Here is an 18,900-nt window from a genome sequence, read left to right as displayed (position 1 = left end):
GACAAGAGGGTGATTGATGGCTTTGATATCAAAGTCTTAACTGAAATAAATTTTGTCTCAATTTGAGAGGAAACGGTGATAACACGGAGGTCGCCCTGCCAGCCAACTCAGGCTTATGGGGCTTTTTTGCTTTTTGCTTTTTGCTTTCTTTTTTGTCTTCCTCCATTTACTTGTACCCTAGACTGAAAATCTCACATTTTCTCCTAAAGTTGATTTAACAACACAGCAAACGTTTAAAAATATCTGAAATGAAGAATATAGCACATTCTACTGAACTAGGAGTCTAGTAGTTTATATATGCTGGGTCTAATGCATTCCTCACCTTACATAAATCTCCAGAAAAGCTGTAGGAAGGAAACACATTCCCCTGACACGACAGGATGTAAAATGGATATAAACCAATTACTTTTTGCAGTTCTTAGAGCAGTCTCAGGAATACTGACCCCTCTGACTTCATTTTCAGGCAAGAACCCTCCACCCCCACCTTGCAAGGAAAAATAATTGAGCTGAATTCTGAGCAAGAAGCAGATCAAGGTTTTCAAAGAATAATTTTGCTGGGACCTATGAAGCAAATCACCTCTCAAACATGCCAAAAGTAGTTGTTTAAATACATTTAAGACTCTAATCACAGAGGTCTTTGATGAACTTTTCCCACTTTAAATACATCAAAGTAAGTAAAGAGAGTAGAGAAAGCCATTAGAAAATCATTATAATAAACACCAACATTGATCTACTTCTCTCTCCTTTGGAACCTGCCCTCCCCTTGTTTTAAGCTATTCAGGTGGGCTTTATATAGTGAAGAATCAAACGCTCCAGGCCATCAAAAAAGAAATTTAAGTGATGGGGGGAAAAAAAAAATTTAAGATTTCAAGGGAACTGATCTGTGCTGTGAGTACCCAGTTTTTGGCTGTGACTTTCAAGTTGAACCTTTTCGATGGCAAATAGCCTCCTGCTTATGCCTGTGTGTTTTGGCTTAAAAAAAATCAATCTCTGAGAAAATGGGCTTCCATCTTCCTTTCAGCCCCGTCTCCTTTGATGATTGATGTTAATTCAGTAAGCTGCTGACCCAAGAAAAAAGAATTGTTTGTGCTGTTGCTTTGAATAAATAAACTTACAAAGAATCAATGGCTGTAGCTTAGAGAAATTAGATGGTAGAGAGCATAAAGTCTCTTTCTGTCGTGTTTCTCATGTAAATAAAGCACGTAGAGGGCATTTCAGCGTCAGATATCTTTTTGAATGATGGAGGCTTGCTTCAAAGGGGAATTGTTTTTTAATTTAAAAAGAGGTGTACTCTCTGTATCTGTAGTGAGTAAAGTCCGTATTTATAACAAACAGGACACCTACTTATTCCTACGTACAATTCCAAACCGGCAGGAAGCCAGTTTCCCCAGTCCCTGGGCCTCGGCTCACATTCAGTATTGTTCGTTTTTTGGACCTCAGTCTTCCCACTGCAGTATAGAGAAACATTTCGGAAAGACTTTTGGAATATTCTTATTTTGTTTTAAAACTGAAAGGCAATGTGGTCTGCCAGACCAAAATAGTTAGTTAACCCAGGCAGTTTTTCTGATCCAGCTGGCTGTGTATTGACTGATCGTACTGAGTGCTTTTGCTTTGCCCCATCACCATTTCCTTCACCTAAGCCATACCACCAAGTGTTATGGTCGTGGAGGAAAGGTGACATCACCTATAATGACTATTCTTCAGGTAAAAATGTGATTCACTGGGTTCCTGGCCATAAGACTTTAACAGTCAGTGTTACAGGCCATTCAAGACATTTGAAAATAGAAAGACAGCCTTGCTTTCTATTACCTTTTGGTACCACTTAACTCCAGCAATGACTAATAAAGATGGTGCTTCACTTCTTACATTACCTAATCCACAGTTTCAGCCAAATGAGCACACATTTATGTTAAAAACACATGCAGAGTTAGAACTGAACATTATGCCAATTACAGCTTTATAAATTGTAAACAACCTCAAAAATCAAGAAATAGTGGGAAGGCTAAGTAAGTTATGGTATTTTCAGATGGTGTACCATTATATGGCCATGAAGTCAGTTTCTTACTCTGGGAAATGGAGATAATAATACCCACCTCATAGGCCTGAGATGAAGACTAAATGAACTCGTATGTGTGAAACACTTAGAACAGTGACTGGCATTAAACATCCTAGAGATCCTTGCTATTTTTATTAGCGGTATGTTAAAATTGTGTGCATGGAGAGCTTTTGCTAGTAAAGAGAAGTATGTATGTTTCAAGTGAATATGAAATTATAGATACACTGTGATCTTTAACTATGTCAAATACTACTAAGAGGTAATATAACAAATAATTAACATAGTTATCCCTGGGTATTTTTTCCTCTCTAGTTTTTAATTTTTTCTGTATTTTTAATGTTTTCATCAGATGAGCATATGTTCTATGCGGCAAAAAAAAAAATGTGATTTGAAAAAGTGTCAATAGCTCCAACATAGTATCTGGGAATGCATTTTGTTGAAAAGAAATGACCTGATATATCCAAGTATGCTCAGGCAAATTCAGATATAAATAAAAAGAGTAAATATCCACCAGTTTAGTCCAAACGTAGGTATACAGCATAATGTATTTCTGTCTAGTTTCAAGTCCTGACCCTACCAGTTATTAGATAGTTGGTCATAGGTAAACTACTTAAAATCCTAGAAGTCTCATCTGTAAAAGATAAATAAGGTCATTTTTTTCTGTTTATCTGATAATGTGCTTGAGAGGATTGCATGAAGAAATGTATGTGGAAGTGCTTTATAAGTATTATCTAAAATTATACAAAATATTCCATCTAGGCTTTGTTTTTTTAGAATTTAAATGTTATGGAGTTTCAGGTATAAATGGTATTAACTAAAGATAATTACTGAAATTTTTAACAAAGAATGAATGAAGTATGATTCAACAGTTAGAAAATAGATTTATCTCAAACTGTATTTTAGACTTAATCCTAAACTATAGTTCCCATTGGGATTCAGGCATCAATGAAGAACTGGTTAGGTAGTCCAGAGTCCAGTTTATTATGGGAAAAGAGCCAAATAGACATTCTGAGGTCATTAAACAATACTCTTGATTTAGAAGGGGAGTGGCAACGACGTGATACACAGCTCAAGCATCAAACACTTGATTGTCTTCTAGCCCACCCCTCTTCCTTATTTTCTATTATTCAAATTTTGTCTTCAGTAGGGTGAGTTGATCCCAATGAGTGTGCATGCCTATTTATGCCCGCGTTGCTGTTTGGGCAGTGAAATCTTCCAATGTTGGTGTTGAGCAACAAGATTAGCAATGCCATGTGGGTTTACGATTGTAGCATGAACTTGGGAATCTGCTTTAGACTTTAATTACAATGAGCCGTGTCCATCATTTTCAGTTTATTTAGTCATTAAGTAAAGGCTTCTTAGGAAGGGTAAAGGAAATGGTATATGTAAAAATGGCTTTTGAAAACATCTGAATTACAGAACCAGGATATTTGTATAGCCTCAAAGTATCTCTCCCAAAGTATTTCTTAATTACTATGGAGGTTTTAACAGAAGTCCACAGATGCCGTGATGCTTGTCCCTGCAGGAGGCAAAACCTAATTCCCCTGCCTTAGAGTGCGGGCTGGACATTGTGACAAACCCCTGGAAATGGAAAAAGGGTAACTTTACAGTGGAGAAACCTGATAGACACCACCTTGCATGTGATCAAAGTTTACATCACCAGTAATAAGACCTATTGATATCATGTATCCCCTGATGTGATAAGATGAGAAAGGCACTTCACCTCTGTGGTATTCTTCACAAAAATCCATAACCACCATTGAAATTCTGAGAAAACATCAAAGGAACAAAATAACTGGTGAGTACTCTTCAGAAGTTTTGAAATGATGAAAGACAAAGACTGAGGAATTGTCATAGATTGGAGGAGACTAAGACATGACATCTAAATTCAATGTGGCAGCAAGGATTAGACCCTGAAACAGAAAAAGGACATTAGTGGAAAAACTGGGGAGATCAGAGTATAGGCTGTAGTGGAGTCAACAGTATTGTACCGGTGTTAACTTAGTTTTATTAATGACACCATGGTTAAGTAAGAGGAAGTAGGCGAAGGGTGTATAGAACTCTCTGTACTGTCCTTGCAGCTCTGGTGTAAGTGTACGATTTTTTCAAGATAAAATGTTAAAAAAAAAATTTAGTACTTGGGAAGAATCATACAGGTGTATAACTTTATTCAAAAGAAATGGTATGCTGTGTACTATCCAGTTGTGTTTAATGGAGAGAATCTGTATGTCAGTGTAATTAAAAATTTGATTAATGAAATTTTGCTACCATGTGAAAATTTGACTTACTATCTCTTGTTACCATTTTAGAGCAATTCTGTTACACATTTTCACTGGGCTGTTTTTTCTTCTGGCAGATCAGCTCTTAACACTTTATTTGATGTTCTTTGAAAATATGCACATGTAGGGGTGCCTAGGTGGTATAGTCAGTTGAGCATCCGACTCTTGGTTTTGGCCCAGGTCATAATCTCAGGGTCCTGAGATCGAGCCCCGTGCCAGGGTCCACGCTCAGCACAGAGTCTGCTTACAATTCTCTCTCCCTCTGCCCCTCCTCCCTGTTCTCTCTCTCTCAAATAAGTAAATAAATAAATCTGAAGAAAATAAAAATTTTAAAAATATATGCACATGTAACAAATACCTTTTCATTTACTGTGGAAGAAGAATATTACATCAAAATGGCTGAAATGGAAGCTCATGAGAAATTTAAAAATGTATAAGTTGGATAAATGATATAGAAGTCAGGAAAACAAGTCTGTTAAGCATGATAACAGCCACTCTATTAGAATAGTTAATTATGGAATGTTACAAATCAGCAGCTTCTAACACTTGATGTATATTAATTGATTTAATCCTTACAATTAAAACTTACAACCTATGAGATAGTTGTGGTTATTATTCTCATTTTAAGATGAGGAACTTGAGACATAGAGAGGTAAAGCCCAAAGTTTAACGAACTACAAACCACCCATTTTGCCCCATTTCTGAGAATTCGCATACCAGGTTCATACCGTAACATTTACTAAAGAAATACCCAGGTAGCCACACATGGCTTTATGGAAGAGGAGCAGAGCCGGAGCAGTTTCATGGGCCACCTTTCTCATGCACACATTATAATTTCATTACCTGCTAGTTCCTTACCAGATGTTAAGTAGTGTTTACCATCAGACAGACCCTTTTACCATCTCCTGGGGGCTGAGGCTCTCAGTCAGAATGACTCAAAAGCTACACCTGCTGGGTCCCAGAGCACATTGTATTCTCAAGCACCAATACGCACTTTTGAAGGAAAAGAGTTGGTCCACACATGACAAAGGGATGTATGGATTTCCCTTCTGTGCCGAACACCGTGAAATGCTTTTCTTTAAACAAGTTGGTGTCCTGATCTTTCAAAGACTTTATCATTCTGTGAAAGGGGGGGACTAGTGTGAGGACCTGATTGAAAGACTACCCTTCCCACCTTGATTTTCTGAGCACTGTGACTCTCGAATGTCATCTCTCTTCTCCTTTTACTCCTGTCTTTCTTTATGGGGCCTCGCTTCTCCTTCCCCGTGTTTTGATATTATGTGGCTCATTCCAGCTGACACATTTTGTTAGTGTTATCAGACACATTAGAAGGAGTAAAATCACTGTGAGTGTTGTTTCTCATTCTTTAAGGTCAACAGGCTTACTTTCAAAGATAGCGCTCCTTGATTGCTCTGCTTGGGGCATAATTGATCAGTATCCAGTTTGCAGCTTATTCTATATCTGACTTGTTAATTTAACTCACAGTGTGCCAATTTCATATGCAGTGTTGGCTCATCTCCCAGGGCTCAGGATCTAACATATATATTAAACTGTCAAAAGGCTGGCAATACAAGAATGAATGGTTTATAATTTGCTCATCTGAGCCATTATAACTAATATCTGTAGCTTTTGAATCAAATAAAAACACATGGTGATAATTATTCTTTCACTGATCATTAAATATTGTTTAAGGTTAGAATAATTTTCAGCAGAATCCTTATTTGAAAGCCCTGCCTCTCGTACAGCTTTATGGTCTCTGCACAGCACGCTGTCTCTCTTACTGAGTTTTGGGGGCACTCATGAGATTTTAAGCATTCTTGAATCAAGAAAAGCAGTTTTGCCAGTTTTGTTAAAATAGCTGTCATTTTTATGACACATCACTCATATGGGAAAAAAATCAGGTAATATATATTAACACCAAAATATGGATATTTTACCTATATATCCACACATCCAGAATATAAGGATATAAAATAAAATACCTAGAAAACCAGAAATTTGACCCACCTTTTTTTATTATAATTAAAACATAGCATATTAAGCAAATGATCACAGTGTGCTCCCAGGTTTCTTTATATGTGTTTAGCACGGTGTCCTGGATCATTTTAGAAAGTCACAAAATCACATTTGCTATTTTAAAGATGTATTATTCTGCCAATATAACACGTGTGGCTTATCCAGTTAGCTGAGACACCTCTGCTCTAACAAACTTGAATTAGCAGATGCTACTTAGCACACAGAGGACAAACCTGTATGAGACTGCTCATAGCTCAGAAGAGATGCCTCTAGATGTCATATCATTCTTCTGCCTTTGGCAGGACTGCATGTAAACTATGATACAGTGTTTTACAAATGAAAAATAAAGCATTAATCCTTCATGATAATATACTGAATTAAAATTAATTTAAAATATACTTAAAATGCCAGAAAACTGTATTCTTTGGGTTTTAATGCACTCTTGTAACTTTGCAAAAGATGAAAAAGTAATGGTTTAACTATACTATTACAAACTTGATATACTTACAAAAACAAAGAATTTTAGTACAAAATTACCATATTAATATTTGATTTTCAACTTTAAGAATTGGTAATTTGAAAAATACCAAATTACCTCGACTTTTTAATGATTGGGTTTGATGAAGTAGTAATGATTTTGCACGATATGAGACATATGTGGGTCCTAGGTTGAGGGAAATGGGGAAGAAAACAATATTTGAAATGACCACATAAAAATAAAAGGAAGGGACTTTGATTTCTGGCAAGGTTGAGAGCTAAAAAGTCTGGGTAATTTCCCAGTACAAAGCAGTTAGAAATGCTGGATGTAATGTAATAAACCTCCTTTTAAATGTATTGCTGACCTTGTTAGTAAGAGGTCTCCTGGGGATGAAAATAAAGAGAAAACTAAAAACCAGAGCAGTAAGCGGATACTGATACCACAGCCACTTGGGGGCATTTGTCAGTCTCAGGAACCAAGAGGTTTAAGTTTTAACAGCTGCATCACTACTGGAGACAGGACCTTGGGCCTGTACGAGAGGGGATTTTAGAATTAAAACCATCCTCTGAAGCATAGACTTTTTAAAGGGTTGTAACTTTAGTAAAAGAGTAGAAGAGGAAAAAAAAAAAAAAAAACAACTTATCAGCAAAGACAGATAAGGAAATTTGTCCCAGCAAAGCCAACAATTCTTCTCTAGAAGAATATGCCATAAATTTAGGCCTTGGTTCTTCCCATGGATAAAATTGCCTAAAACATGAGTTCACACCCTGAAATTACAGAAATACACAGGGGATATGTAACCATGAGCTGGAGTCAAGCAGAAACAAAACACAGTTGAATTCGTTCCCGATAATTTTAGAAATGGGATTACTAGTTACAGAATATAAAAATGGGTATGTTTCAAACATTTTTTAAAAATTTGCATCAAAAACATAAAAGAGTGAGTTGCTGTCAAAAAAAAAAAAAAAAAGTCTAGGCGGTCTTGATAAAGAATCAAAAAGACTTCCAGGAGTGAAAATTTTAATCGTTGCATTAAGAATTTAGTTCATGGTTTAGATATCAGATTAGGCACACAAGAGAATTAGTAAACTACTAAACAAATCTGAAGAAATAATTAAAAGGCAATGTATAAAGACAAAAAATTTAGAAAGTATGAAAGAGGAGTGGCTCTTGTACAAAGGACCGCCAGTTCTTTGATGCTCCTCCTATCTTGACATGGAGTCCATGCCCTTGAAACTGGGCAGATTTGTGACTGAACCAAGAGTGTGTTGTAAATATTATGTAATTTGTGAGGCTAAGTCATAAGAGGCTATATAGCTTCTATCTTTTTTGCTGGAATGATTGTTCTTGGAACCCTGCATTGACATTAAAGAAATTCAGTTACCCGAGGCTACAGTGTTTTGAGAAATATCAAACAAGACAGAGAGTCCAGTCCCAGTTCTTCAGGTCACTCCTAGTCACTTTGAGTGTTGCCATTTGAGGTCTCAGACATCATGGAACAAACACAGTCCATCCAGGCTCTGCCCTATTAGAATTCTTGACTCAGAGGGATGCCTGGGTAGCACAGTTAAATGTCCACCTCTTGGTTTTGGCTCAGGTCATGATCCTCAGGGTCATGAGATTAAGTCCCATGTCTGGCTCCACACTCAGCTTGGAGTCTGCTTGAGATTCTCTCTCCCTCTCCCTCTGCTCCTACTGCTCATTCTCTCTTTCTCTCTCTCTCTGAAATAAATAACCTTAAAAAAAAAAAAAAAAAAGAATTCTTGACCCACAGAATGGCAGTTGTTACTAAGTTTTGGAGTGATTTTTTTATGCAGCAGTAGGTAAATGGAATAGGTAAGACAAGAAGTTCCAACAAACATATAAACAAAGTTCCAAAAGAAGGTAATAGAAAGAATGGGAAAGAGGTAATATCTAAGGATGTAGAAATTGAGAAACTTCTAGAATTGATAAATATGGCATGAATCCTTGCATCCCAGAAGCATAACGAATTCCAAGCAGGAAAGATAAAAGAGACCCATACCTTAACGCAGCAAAATACAACTATAGAACACCAAAGTCAAAGCTAATACATTAAAAGCAAACAGAGAGGAAAAAAAAGATGACTTAGCAATGAAGTTCAACCTGCATTGCTAAGTGTAGTTAAAAACTGGAAACGTTCTGTTAATCCAGAGTAGGATTAAAAAATACATTGTGGGGGGCGCCTGGGTGGCTCAGTTGGTTAAGCGACTGCCTTCAGCTCAGGTCATGATCCTGGAGTCCCGGGATCGAGTCCCACATCGGGCTCCCTGCTCAGCAGGGAGTCTGCTTCTCCCTCTGACCCTCCTCCCTCTCATGCTCTCTCTCATTCTCTCCCTCGCAAATAAATAAAATCTTAAAAAAAAAAAAATTAAAAAAAAAAAAATACATTGTGGGGGCGCCTGGGTGGCTCAGTTGTTAAGCATCTGCCTTCGGCTCAGGTCATGATCTCGGGGTCCTGGGATGGAGCCCCGCATCGGGCTCCCTGCTCAGCGGGAAGCCTGCTTCTCCCTCTCCCACTCCCCCTGCTTGTGTTCCCTCTCTTGTCGTGTCTCTCTCTGTCAAATAAATAAATCTTAGAAATAAATAAATAAATAATAATAAAAAATGCATTGTGATATGTTACAACAATGAAAAGCTACCCAGACTATCCAGCAGTAAAAAATAATTGAACAGGAACTGTGTACCTCAACATGAATCAATTTCATGTTTGAAGAAGAATATATATAGTATGATGACATTTATATAAAGTTTAAAAATATGACAAAATGTACCTGTGTCTCTGTGTATTCTTTAGTAGTCCATACATGTATATAAGATAAAGGCACCTAGTTCAGAATGAAAAACATTAAAGTCAGTATAGTGACAAAAGAGTATGATTGGAGAGGACTGCACTCCAGTGTTTTGTTTTGTTTTGTTTTTTCCTTAACCGGGTAGCAGCTGCATGGGTGCTCATTAGTCTTTATACTTGTGTGAGTATTTTATAATCCAATTTTGAACAGGAATAAGAAGATTCAATGAATCGGAACTGTGTGACATCTTGAAGGAAATATATACTTAGTCTGAAAAGATTTGGAGGATAGAGATTAAGTGAATCCTATTTACCTCTTGGGTTAAGTGAATAGTTAAAACACATAGGAGAAAGATCAAAGCAGGTCTGGCATGAAATCACTTTTACCTGACTGGGAGATTTTTGAACCTTGGCAAGGGGGGGTTAATGAAATGGGTGGAGAGGAGGAAGTAAAATAGGAGATACAGAACTTTATGGCTGAAGTCTGGGAATTGTTTATGAATGGGATATGTTGTTTGATAACGAACAAGGTAGAATTTGAACTTTTATATCATTAATGAAACCACTGAAAATTCTTTATATTCTTAAAAATCTTCTGCACTTCTGAATATCTATAATAACAAATACCATGCTCTATTTTGATGAAGATGACTATTTTTCGTTTCTTAAACACCTGGCAATCACTGTGATTTGTCAACCATAAATGAAGTCCTTGTAAGGGTGTAAGGGGTGGGGAGGAGAGACCAGGGAAAGACAAGTGGGAAATGAAGTAGTTTCCGATTATTAAATTGTTAAGAATGGTGGTTGTGAGGCCATTATGGGCCATTTTTATTCTTCTCTCTGATGGCACTTCGGTCAAATGGAGAAAAATGGGTGATGGAGATGACAGCTTGCTTGGAGATTTAACGTGATTTTCAAATCCCTTGGCAAAACTTTTGCTCAGTCATTTAGTTGGATCTTTTCTTTGCAAATAGAGACTCATTCAGATTGTTGCAAGTGTTATGGCATGTATGTGATGTACTTGGGAGTTCTAAAAAAATGCAAGAGAATCACAGGAATGGTAGTAAACATTACCAAGCTGAGCAGGAGAAAAAAGAATGTGAATGATAACTTGCCTACAAATACTTATCTTCCAGTAAATGACTCAGCTAACTTGCAAGCTAGCTTTGTCCTCCTTATAGTTTTATGTTCTCACAGTTTGGTTCTTTTAAAAATTGGGCTTACACATCATGATGCTTCATTTGCTTTTTTCTTTGCCTCATTTTAATTTTTAGCTTTCTAGGAGTAAGAATCTGATCTTCTAGCCAGCTTTCAGTTGGCTGCCATTGGGTGAGATGCCTACCCTTGGTCCACTTAGCTACAGCTTGGTAGGATGTCATCATGCTGTAGAACAAGGTCTCTGGGCTGACCCCACCAACAGGGACCATGTGTGGAATAGGTGTACTCAGTGATAGTGGTAGTTACTTGATTTCCTCTTTACGCCCAGCTATATACAGTCAGCAGTGATTTCCATCTAACCAGCTAGCACAAACTGAGACTTAACCAGCTACCACAGTTTTGATAAATTTGTAGGCAAAGAATGGTACTAAGTTTAATGTTTGGTACTAAGTTAATGGTACTAAGTTTAATGTTTGGCTTTCTCTAGTATCCTTATTGTTTCATGTATTTTCAGTGTAAATTACTATGATGGTATTTGCCCCTCTCTAGTGCCTCTTAACACCTTTGTTCCCCACACCTCATGACTTGGTTATTAATACAAGTAGTAACTTTTCTCCAAGCTAGTTAAATTCTTCAATCTGGCCTTAAAATAAATTCAATCAATTGTTCATTATTATTTTAGCTTACCTGGTTATTAATCAGTTGCCAGGAAATGTGACTTAAAGAAAAAAAACCTATTGGATAAGGGTATTTATTTAACATAAATATTTGTATTAAATCTTAACATACTAGTGTATGAATCTAGGAAACTGTGTGTATGTGTACAGACATATGTAAAATTTATTTTTTAAAGTAGGCTTAGCGGATATATTTGCCTTGAAGCACCCTTAAAATAGTTGGTCTAGAGTAGAACTATTTAGCATCACTTTACATGCCATTGAACTCAGAGTTAGAATCATGATGGAGACACCCCATAATGCAAATAGAAATGTCCTGAGGTCATTGTGTAATTTTATAGGGATCTTCACCAAAGCCAAGAAGAAGGTAGTAAATTTTATTAGCATGATTAACTCTGAAAGAGCTGGCCTCTTTGGGAAACCAGCTGAAAATAGAATTCTGTATGTAGGCACACAATATATAGAATAGGCATTATATGGGGTATATATCTACATGCATTTTTCCTTTGATCAACACAGCCTTTAATTAACTAGAATGAAGTCTTCCACAAGATGAAAATATGTCTTGAAAAAAGTGGCAGCCATAAAACAATACCTTGCAGCTTTCTACTTAAGAGTCCCAGTGGATTAGTGATTTTACTTTACATTTGAAATGACAGTATAGTGATGATTATTGCTCCTTTGGGATGGATAAGGAAAGAAATGGTGCCCAATTTTATTAGTCATTAGTATTCTCTGTTGTAAGTGGTATGGGAAGCTCTGGAACTAGAAGAACATGGCCTGAATATATTTTTTTAAACAAGTAAATTATCTTTCAGTATTAGTAAAAATGTCATTTGTCTGCCTTAGAAAAATAAAACCTTCAAACGTAATTTAGCTTGTCAGTCATTTTAAACATTTCAGAAGACATAGCCCCCTGGTCCAGGCCCATTTTTCTTTGTCAGGAGATGATGGTTCATTGGTTCCTGGGTGAAAGTTTTGACATTTATATTACACTCTGAGTACTTGAGAAACCAAAGGGTGCCAGTTCTTTTGGAATTAAATAATGGTATCTCCTCTACCAGGCAGACATTTGCAATATTCTGTGTACGGTCTGAAATCGTTGAATGCCCTCCTTCCTTACATATTTTTGTCACAATACTCTTTATTACTGTTCTTGTTATATTGCTGTTTATTACTATCCATCTTTATAGTTTCTTCCATATGCAACCCAGTCCTTCTCTTCCCCACATTTATTGCTGTAGGTCAAATAGTTAAGAAATCCAGTCGTGAAACTCTGTTTTGATCTCCAAATAAAACAACCCATGCTTCCAGCCATATCTTGGTAAATAATTCTCAGAGTGGAGTGACTATTCATGACCATGCTGAAAATCCTTTCCCTGACCATTTTAAGCTTCTTTCTTGAGTGTTCACCCAGCTCCTATCCCATCTCTTGACTCTAGCACAATAAAGTCAGGGACGCTGAGTAATCCTGTGGCCGAGTCTTCACACACCAGTCCAATCCTGAGAGCTGTGAAGTAATAAAGACTTTTACTCCCAATTTTCTTGAAGAGGAAAAAAATCACTTTTTAAAATTCATCTCACAGCAAAACTTTATAAAGATCCTGGTTTTTTTTTTCTTCTTCTTCTTCTTCTCACTAACACAGTATTTATTTATCTTCCCTCTGTGAAACCCTGAGCCAACCACTTTCCCTGGGCTGCGTAGGGAGGTCCAGGAAAAGGAACATACAGGGCAGATGAGACATGGGAGGAAGACCTGTGGGAAGACCTGTGGGAAGGGGACATGGCTCTATCACATGGCGAAGGGGATGAGAAAGGCCATCGTCAGGCAAAAGAGCCCCATGGCCTCTGGGAGGGCAAAGCCCCGAATGGTGTAGGAGAAGAACCATTGCTTCAGAGAGGGGTTCCTGGCATCACCAATGATGAGGCTCCCAAGATCAGTCCCAGTTCTAGCCCCAGAGCCAGCCACCCCTACCATGGCAGCCCCAGTCCCAATGAACTTGACTGCTGTGTCGATGTCCCTTGAAATGGCACTGGTTTGGAAACTGCCTCTAGGAATGAGTGAGGTCAGGGGGCATGGGGCTGCCCAGCTGCTGAGGCTCTGATCTGCCAGTGTCTCTGGTGGTTTTAGGACCACTGCAGGCAGTGATGGGCTCAACAGCTGAGACGTGCTCCTGACCAAGAAGGGGGTGGAGACGAACTTGGCACAGGCAGACATGTTCAGGGGCTGAGGGGCTGTGGTGGGAGAGCTGCTCCCAGTGCAGAGAAGACAGAGAGGGGCGTGCGGACGGTGGGGGGGATGTGTGGGAAGAGCAAAAGGAAGCTATAAACATCCTCTTTTCTTCAAGGGTTTTCCAGCAGCGACTTATCATCCCTTTCTTCTTAGAAATCCATGTATCTTAATAATATTGTCAATGAGTCACATTTGTTAAGCATTTGCCCCATGTCAGACAACATGCTAACCGCTTCACATGCACTGTTTTTACACAAACAAACCTGTGTGGTATGCCCTGTTGAGATCTTTGTTGTTTTGGAGGGGGAAATTGAGGTTCAAAGACTTGAAGTAACATGACTCTCATCACATGGTCAGGAAGTCACGGAGCCATGCTTTAAACCCAGGCAGCCTGATACCAGAGCTTGCTGTCTTCACGGTCATGTGCATTGAAATCAGTAAAAATGTGTGTAAGGCTGTCCCTGTCCAGACAGCCATACTGAACTCAGTCTGAGCAGCCCCTAAAAGAGAAGGGCTATAAGAAATGTTTTTTTGTGTTAGAAGAAGGGAGAAGCAGGCTAGGAAAGCACAGATAGGGTCTCAGGGAAGGCTTTAGAGAAGAGATTATTGTGAAGGAAAGTTTCAGTGGGTGTGGCCAGATAGTGTAGGGTTATTCTGAAAAGAAAAGGTAAGTGGTTCTCACAGGGTGACCGATGCCCCAGTACCATCTCATCCCCTGGGAAATTGTTAGAAATGCAAACTCTCAGTCCCACCCAGACCTGTGGAATCAGAAACACTAAAGGTCGTGCTCCTCAATTTGCATTTTTGTAAATCCTTACAGGTGATCCTGATACTTGTTCAATTTTGAGAACCACTCTAAATGCTCAGAGGTGAGAATACATGGCTTATTTCAAGAATTTGAATATGAGGGGCGTCTGGGTGGCTCAGTTTGTTCAGAGTCTGCCTTCAGCTCAGGTCGTGATCCTGGGGTCCTGGGATCAAGCCCCTGCGTTGGCCTCCTTGCTCAGCAAGGAATCTGTTTCTCCCTCTCCCCACCGCCAGCTCAAGTTCTCTCTCGCTACCTCTCTCCCTCTCAAATAAATAAATAAAATCTTAAAAAAAAAAAAAAAAGAATTTGAATATTATTTTCACCTCTGTCCTTGCAAGCAGAAGGAATAGAGTTGTGTCTTCATCACACCTAGCTTGCCTGTCTCTGGTTCAGTAGTATTTGGGAGAGAAGCAGGTGAAGATATATTCTCTTTTTATTTGTTTTTAGATAAGAAAGTAGACTTTGTGGATAGCAAGAGTCAACATTTCACCCTCAAGAGTTGAGCCTCTTTCCAATATTATCTAATGGCTGGGTCAAAGCCAACCCATTAACAGCTTAAGTCTTCGTTGATAGTAGTTAAACTGATAGTGACAGCAACTTTTCTGGTCATCAGTATCAGTGATGTCCATTAAGTGTCTCCACATTTTATAAGTTTGATGTGCAATTCTAGAATTATCTGAATTATGCTTATCTGAACAGCTATGTTTGCGTGCATCAAATCCTGTTATAATAAAAGCCAAAGGACTGTCCACTTTCATTTATTGTACTCAAATGAGGCAGTAGTAAGGATTGCTTGAAATAATATTGTCTTATATGAAGATTAACGTGTAAACCTGGTTGGTGTGTTCTCCACATTTCAGAGATTATTTGTACTATTTCTTTAGTCATTAAAAAACAAAATATAGTACTGATCATAGAGCGTTTAAAGCATGACAATGTAAGTGTAAAACAAATTGATAGTCCCCCTTAAATTTTGGTCTTTTTTTCTTCATAATCTCTTGGGTTTTTTAGTGTTGTTGTAGTTGATACTGTATTGACATAATGTACTAAGTTCTTGAAATTAACTGCTTTTGAACAGCACATTAATCCCCCTCTCCTTTTTACTGTGTTTCTATTATATTTATCATAATTTTATTTTAATTTATTTGTTTACATGTCAGCCTCCCTTTTTAAACTCTGAAGGCAGGAAGTCTTGTCAGTGTCCCATGCCCACCGAGGGCATTATTACTAGATTCTTTTTTACTTTTTAAATGGTATCACAAATGGCTCTGTCAGTCAGTCATGCACAATATATTCATTTAATAAAGATTTATTAAGCACCAACTTTGTGTGTTTACTGCTTTAGGAAATTTATTCTAAGCACTGGTCTGGAATTGGCTGCATGAGAATTACTACCTAGGGAACATTAAGGACAGGCCACATTTCTGGGCCCCATCCCTTGTCATTCAGATGCTACAGGTGAAAGTCTGGGACCTGGGATGCTAGTATCTGAAAGCTCCCAGTGATAGTTCTAATGTTCCCTTAGGACAGAATGATAAAGAGACGGTCTTTACGTAGACTGGTTAGTCTTCTTCCTTATCTTTTGTCATTGTCTTTTTTTTTTTTTTAATTTATTTATTTGAGAGAGAGTGAGCAAGAGAGAGAGAAAACACAAGCAGGGAGGAGGGGCAGAGGCAGAGGGAGAAGCTGACTCCCCACCGAGCAGAGAGCCTGGTGTGGGGCTCTATCCGCGAACCCCGGGATCATGACCTGAGCCGAAGGCAGGCGCTTAACCGACTGAGCCACCCTGGAGCCCTTTTATTTATCTTTGTTCTCATTCAGGGAAGCAAACTGGAAGGGGCACCTGGGTGGCTCAGTCAGTTAAGACTCTGACTCTTGATTTCAGCTCAGGTCATGATCTCAGGGTCCTGAGATTGGGCCCCATGTCAGGCTCCGTGCTCGGTGGGGAGTCTGCCTGTCCCTCTCCCTCTGCTCCTCTCCTCGCTCGTGTGTGCACACGCACTCTCTCAAATAAATAATAAAATCTTAAAAAAAAAAAAGAAAAAAGCAAACTGCAAGTAAAATGGAGAGATGATGGCTTATTTTAATGCTGAAGGAAGAGGAAGGCACTTTAACAAATATTATTTTATTTAACTGTTAACAGTTCTTCTGGGAAGTAAATAGTAGTATTCTCATTTTTTACTGTAAGACATTTTTGTTCCATAAAACATTTTTTTCCATAAAACATAAAAAATCTTACACAAGGTCACACATCTAGTTAGCGCTACAGTATGGATGAAAACCCCGAGCTGTGTAACTCAGGAGCCCACCTTCGATTCCCCTAATATACCCAGCTGTGCTATAAAATGGAAATCAGCTGTTTTAAAAACGTGCTGTGCTAACTGCATTTGTGTTCAGTTTTAAGAACAAAGAAAACACAAATAAGTTGATGCTTCATAAAAAAAAAAAAGCTCGAATGCTCTATGAGGAAAAAAAGATTAAGTTGATTTTATATTTGCAGCCTTTGATTTTATTCCCCCCTACCCCCCTGCTCTGTGTATCGATGCCTTTCCATGAAAAAAAGCCTTAGGCTTTTTGTATTGTATATAAGTTTTTGTATTGTGTATAGTTTTAAAGTAGTGATTTCATTTTTGAGTTGAGACTATTAATCTTAAAGAAGATGCATAAGGATATTATGCAACTTTATTTTTTAGCCCTGTAGATTATATATCTCTTAAACTGAAAACAGCTACCAACATATAGCGGGCATGTTACTCCATACCAGGATCTCATGTCTTGTTTTTTTTTTATTTCTGTCAAATACATTGGCTATTATTTTTCACTCTGGATGGTTTTTGAGGCCATGTATTTAGATTTTGCATAGAACTTTAAAGTTTGGAAGCTGATGGTAAATTTATATGGTGTCGTGTGTCTATAATATGGAAATTAAAAATAGGGTCCTGATTGGGGCACCTGGGTGGCTCAGTCGGTTAAGCATCTGCCTTCAGCTCCGGTCATGATCCCAGGGTTCTGGGATCGAGCCCCACATCAGGCTCCCTGCTCAGCGGGGAGCCTTCTTCTCCCTCTCCTTCTGCCTGCCCTGCCGTTGCCCCCTGCTTGTGCGTGCTCTCTCACTCTCTGTCAAATAAATAAATAAAATCTTTACCAAAAAATAAATAAATAAATAGGGTCCTGATAATAAATTAGTCCATAAGAGTAGGCATATGCTTTACCAGTTTGATGCCATGCATATATTATTTCTCATCAAACTATGCACTAACCTTGAGGTAGCTTTTGAAAAGTACTGTTACTATTAATTAGTATCAACATTCGCCCTGATATGATATAAATGTTTGCAAGAGTGAAATCACAACACACGTTACAGAGGCTAGTATGAACTGTATTTCAGAGGGATATATTTACATTTAGTTAGACTGTTGAAAGTTTCATATTCTTAAACTCTCCTTTGTCTTTGGGGTGCCCTTCACCTTATGGACAAATGATGAGCAAATTGATGATCATCCCTCAGTTCCACTCTTCTGTTGAGTTTGGTCAGCCTGACCCTTTTTATGATTAATCAGTGAATAGGCTGAATCACTTCCTGTAGTGATTGATCTGAGTGTGTGTCTTCTGTACTACTACTGTGAGCTCCTTCATGTAAGGACCGTTACAGGAGCTCCAGCAGAGTCTAAAACGTTGCACATTCTCTAAATGTTTGATTTTGGCTTAATGAATAAAGTTTATTATTTGCCATTGCAGTGGAAAATGTACTAGAGCAATTGATTTTGCATTATTCATTGTGAAATCTATATTAAGACTATTATTTTTAGGAAAACTGAGATCCAGAGTAGCTAAAGAGCTTGCTACAGTCATATAGAAGGTTCCTTAAATTGAGTCTGACACTATGTTCATTTGTCTTTCAGTCCTATATACTTTTCAATAAACCAGCATGTGCCAAACTATGTTCCATAAGACACTAGTGCCCCAGGAAATGTAACTGGAGTCATGGCCAGTAAGGGAAAAGAATAGTATTTAGTGGGGGGGAAAAAAAGCCTTGGTTAAATAAAATTTAATAGGTTTTTTTTACTCCAGGACTTTTCTGAACTATGATGTGCTGAAGTACAGAGTGCCAGAGAGATTGATAGAGCAGGCGGTATTTTGCAAAGTTATGTGTTAACCCCCTCTTTAAATTTACTCTTCTCTGGAGAGACAATTTTTTTTTTCAAAAGATACAATTTAGAGAAGCTGTTCTAAATGAATTCTGTATGATGTTGATTCAAGTTCTTTATATCAAAGTCATCTTGACTTTGTGAACAAAAAAAATTGAAAGATATTGGTTGTGGACTCTTTTCCTGGATTTGTCTCTGATTTACTCTATGAGCTTTGACAAATTCCAAAAGTGCAGGA

General features: G+C 38.0%; 2 protein-coding genes across 4 annotated transcripts in view; one reads left to right on the top strand and one right to left on the bottom strand.

Moving 5' to 3' along the window:
* The window catches only part of EXOC4 (exocyst complex component 4), a 731,914-nt gene that overhangs the window by 375,071 nt on the left and 337,943 nt on the right, over window positions 1-18,900 (top strand). The window lies entirely within an intron of this gene.
* On the bottom strand, window positions 9,445-14,658 carry LOC116630759 (ATP synthase F(0) complex subunit C2, mitochondrial-like). The gene has a single exon (XM_032401546.1). It carries the CDS (start codon window positions 13,689-13,691, stop codon window positions 13,266-13,268), a length of 426 nt encoding a protein of 141 aa, XP_032257437.1. The 5' UTR covers window positions 13,692-14,658; the 3' UTR covers window positions 9,445-13,265.

The sequence above is a fragment of the Phoca vitulina genome, unplaced genomic scaffold, assembly GCF_004348235.1.
Source record: "Phoca vitulina isolate PV1807 unplaced genomic scaffold, GSC_HSeal_1.0 scaffold4, whole genome shotgun sequence".
Taxonomy (NCBI): Eukaryota; Metazoa; Chordata; class Mammalia; order Carnivora; family Phocidae; genus Phoca; species Phoca vitulina.
The sequence above is the reverse complement of the archived record's forward strand: the minus strand, read 5'-3'. Positions and strand labels throughout refer to the sequence as shown.

What these genes read in the sequence shown, in the direction of transcription:
- LOC116630759 (XM_032401546.1), bottom strand. Translation starts at nt 13,691, where the DNA reads ATGTCTGCCTGTGCCAAGTTCGTCTCCACCCCCTTCTTGGTCAGGAGC.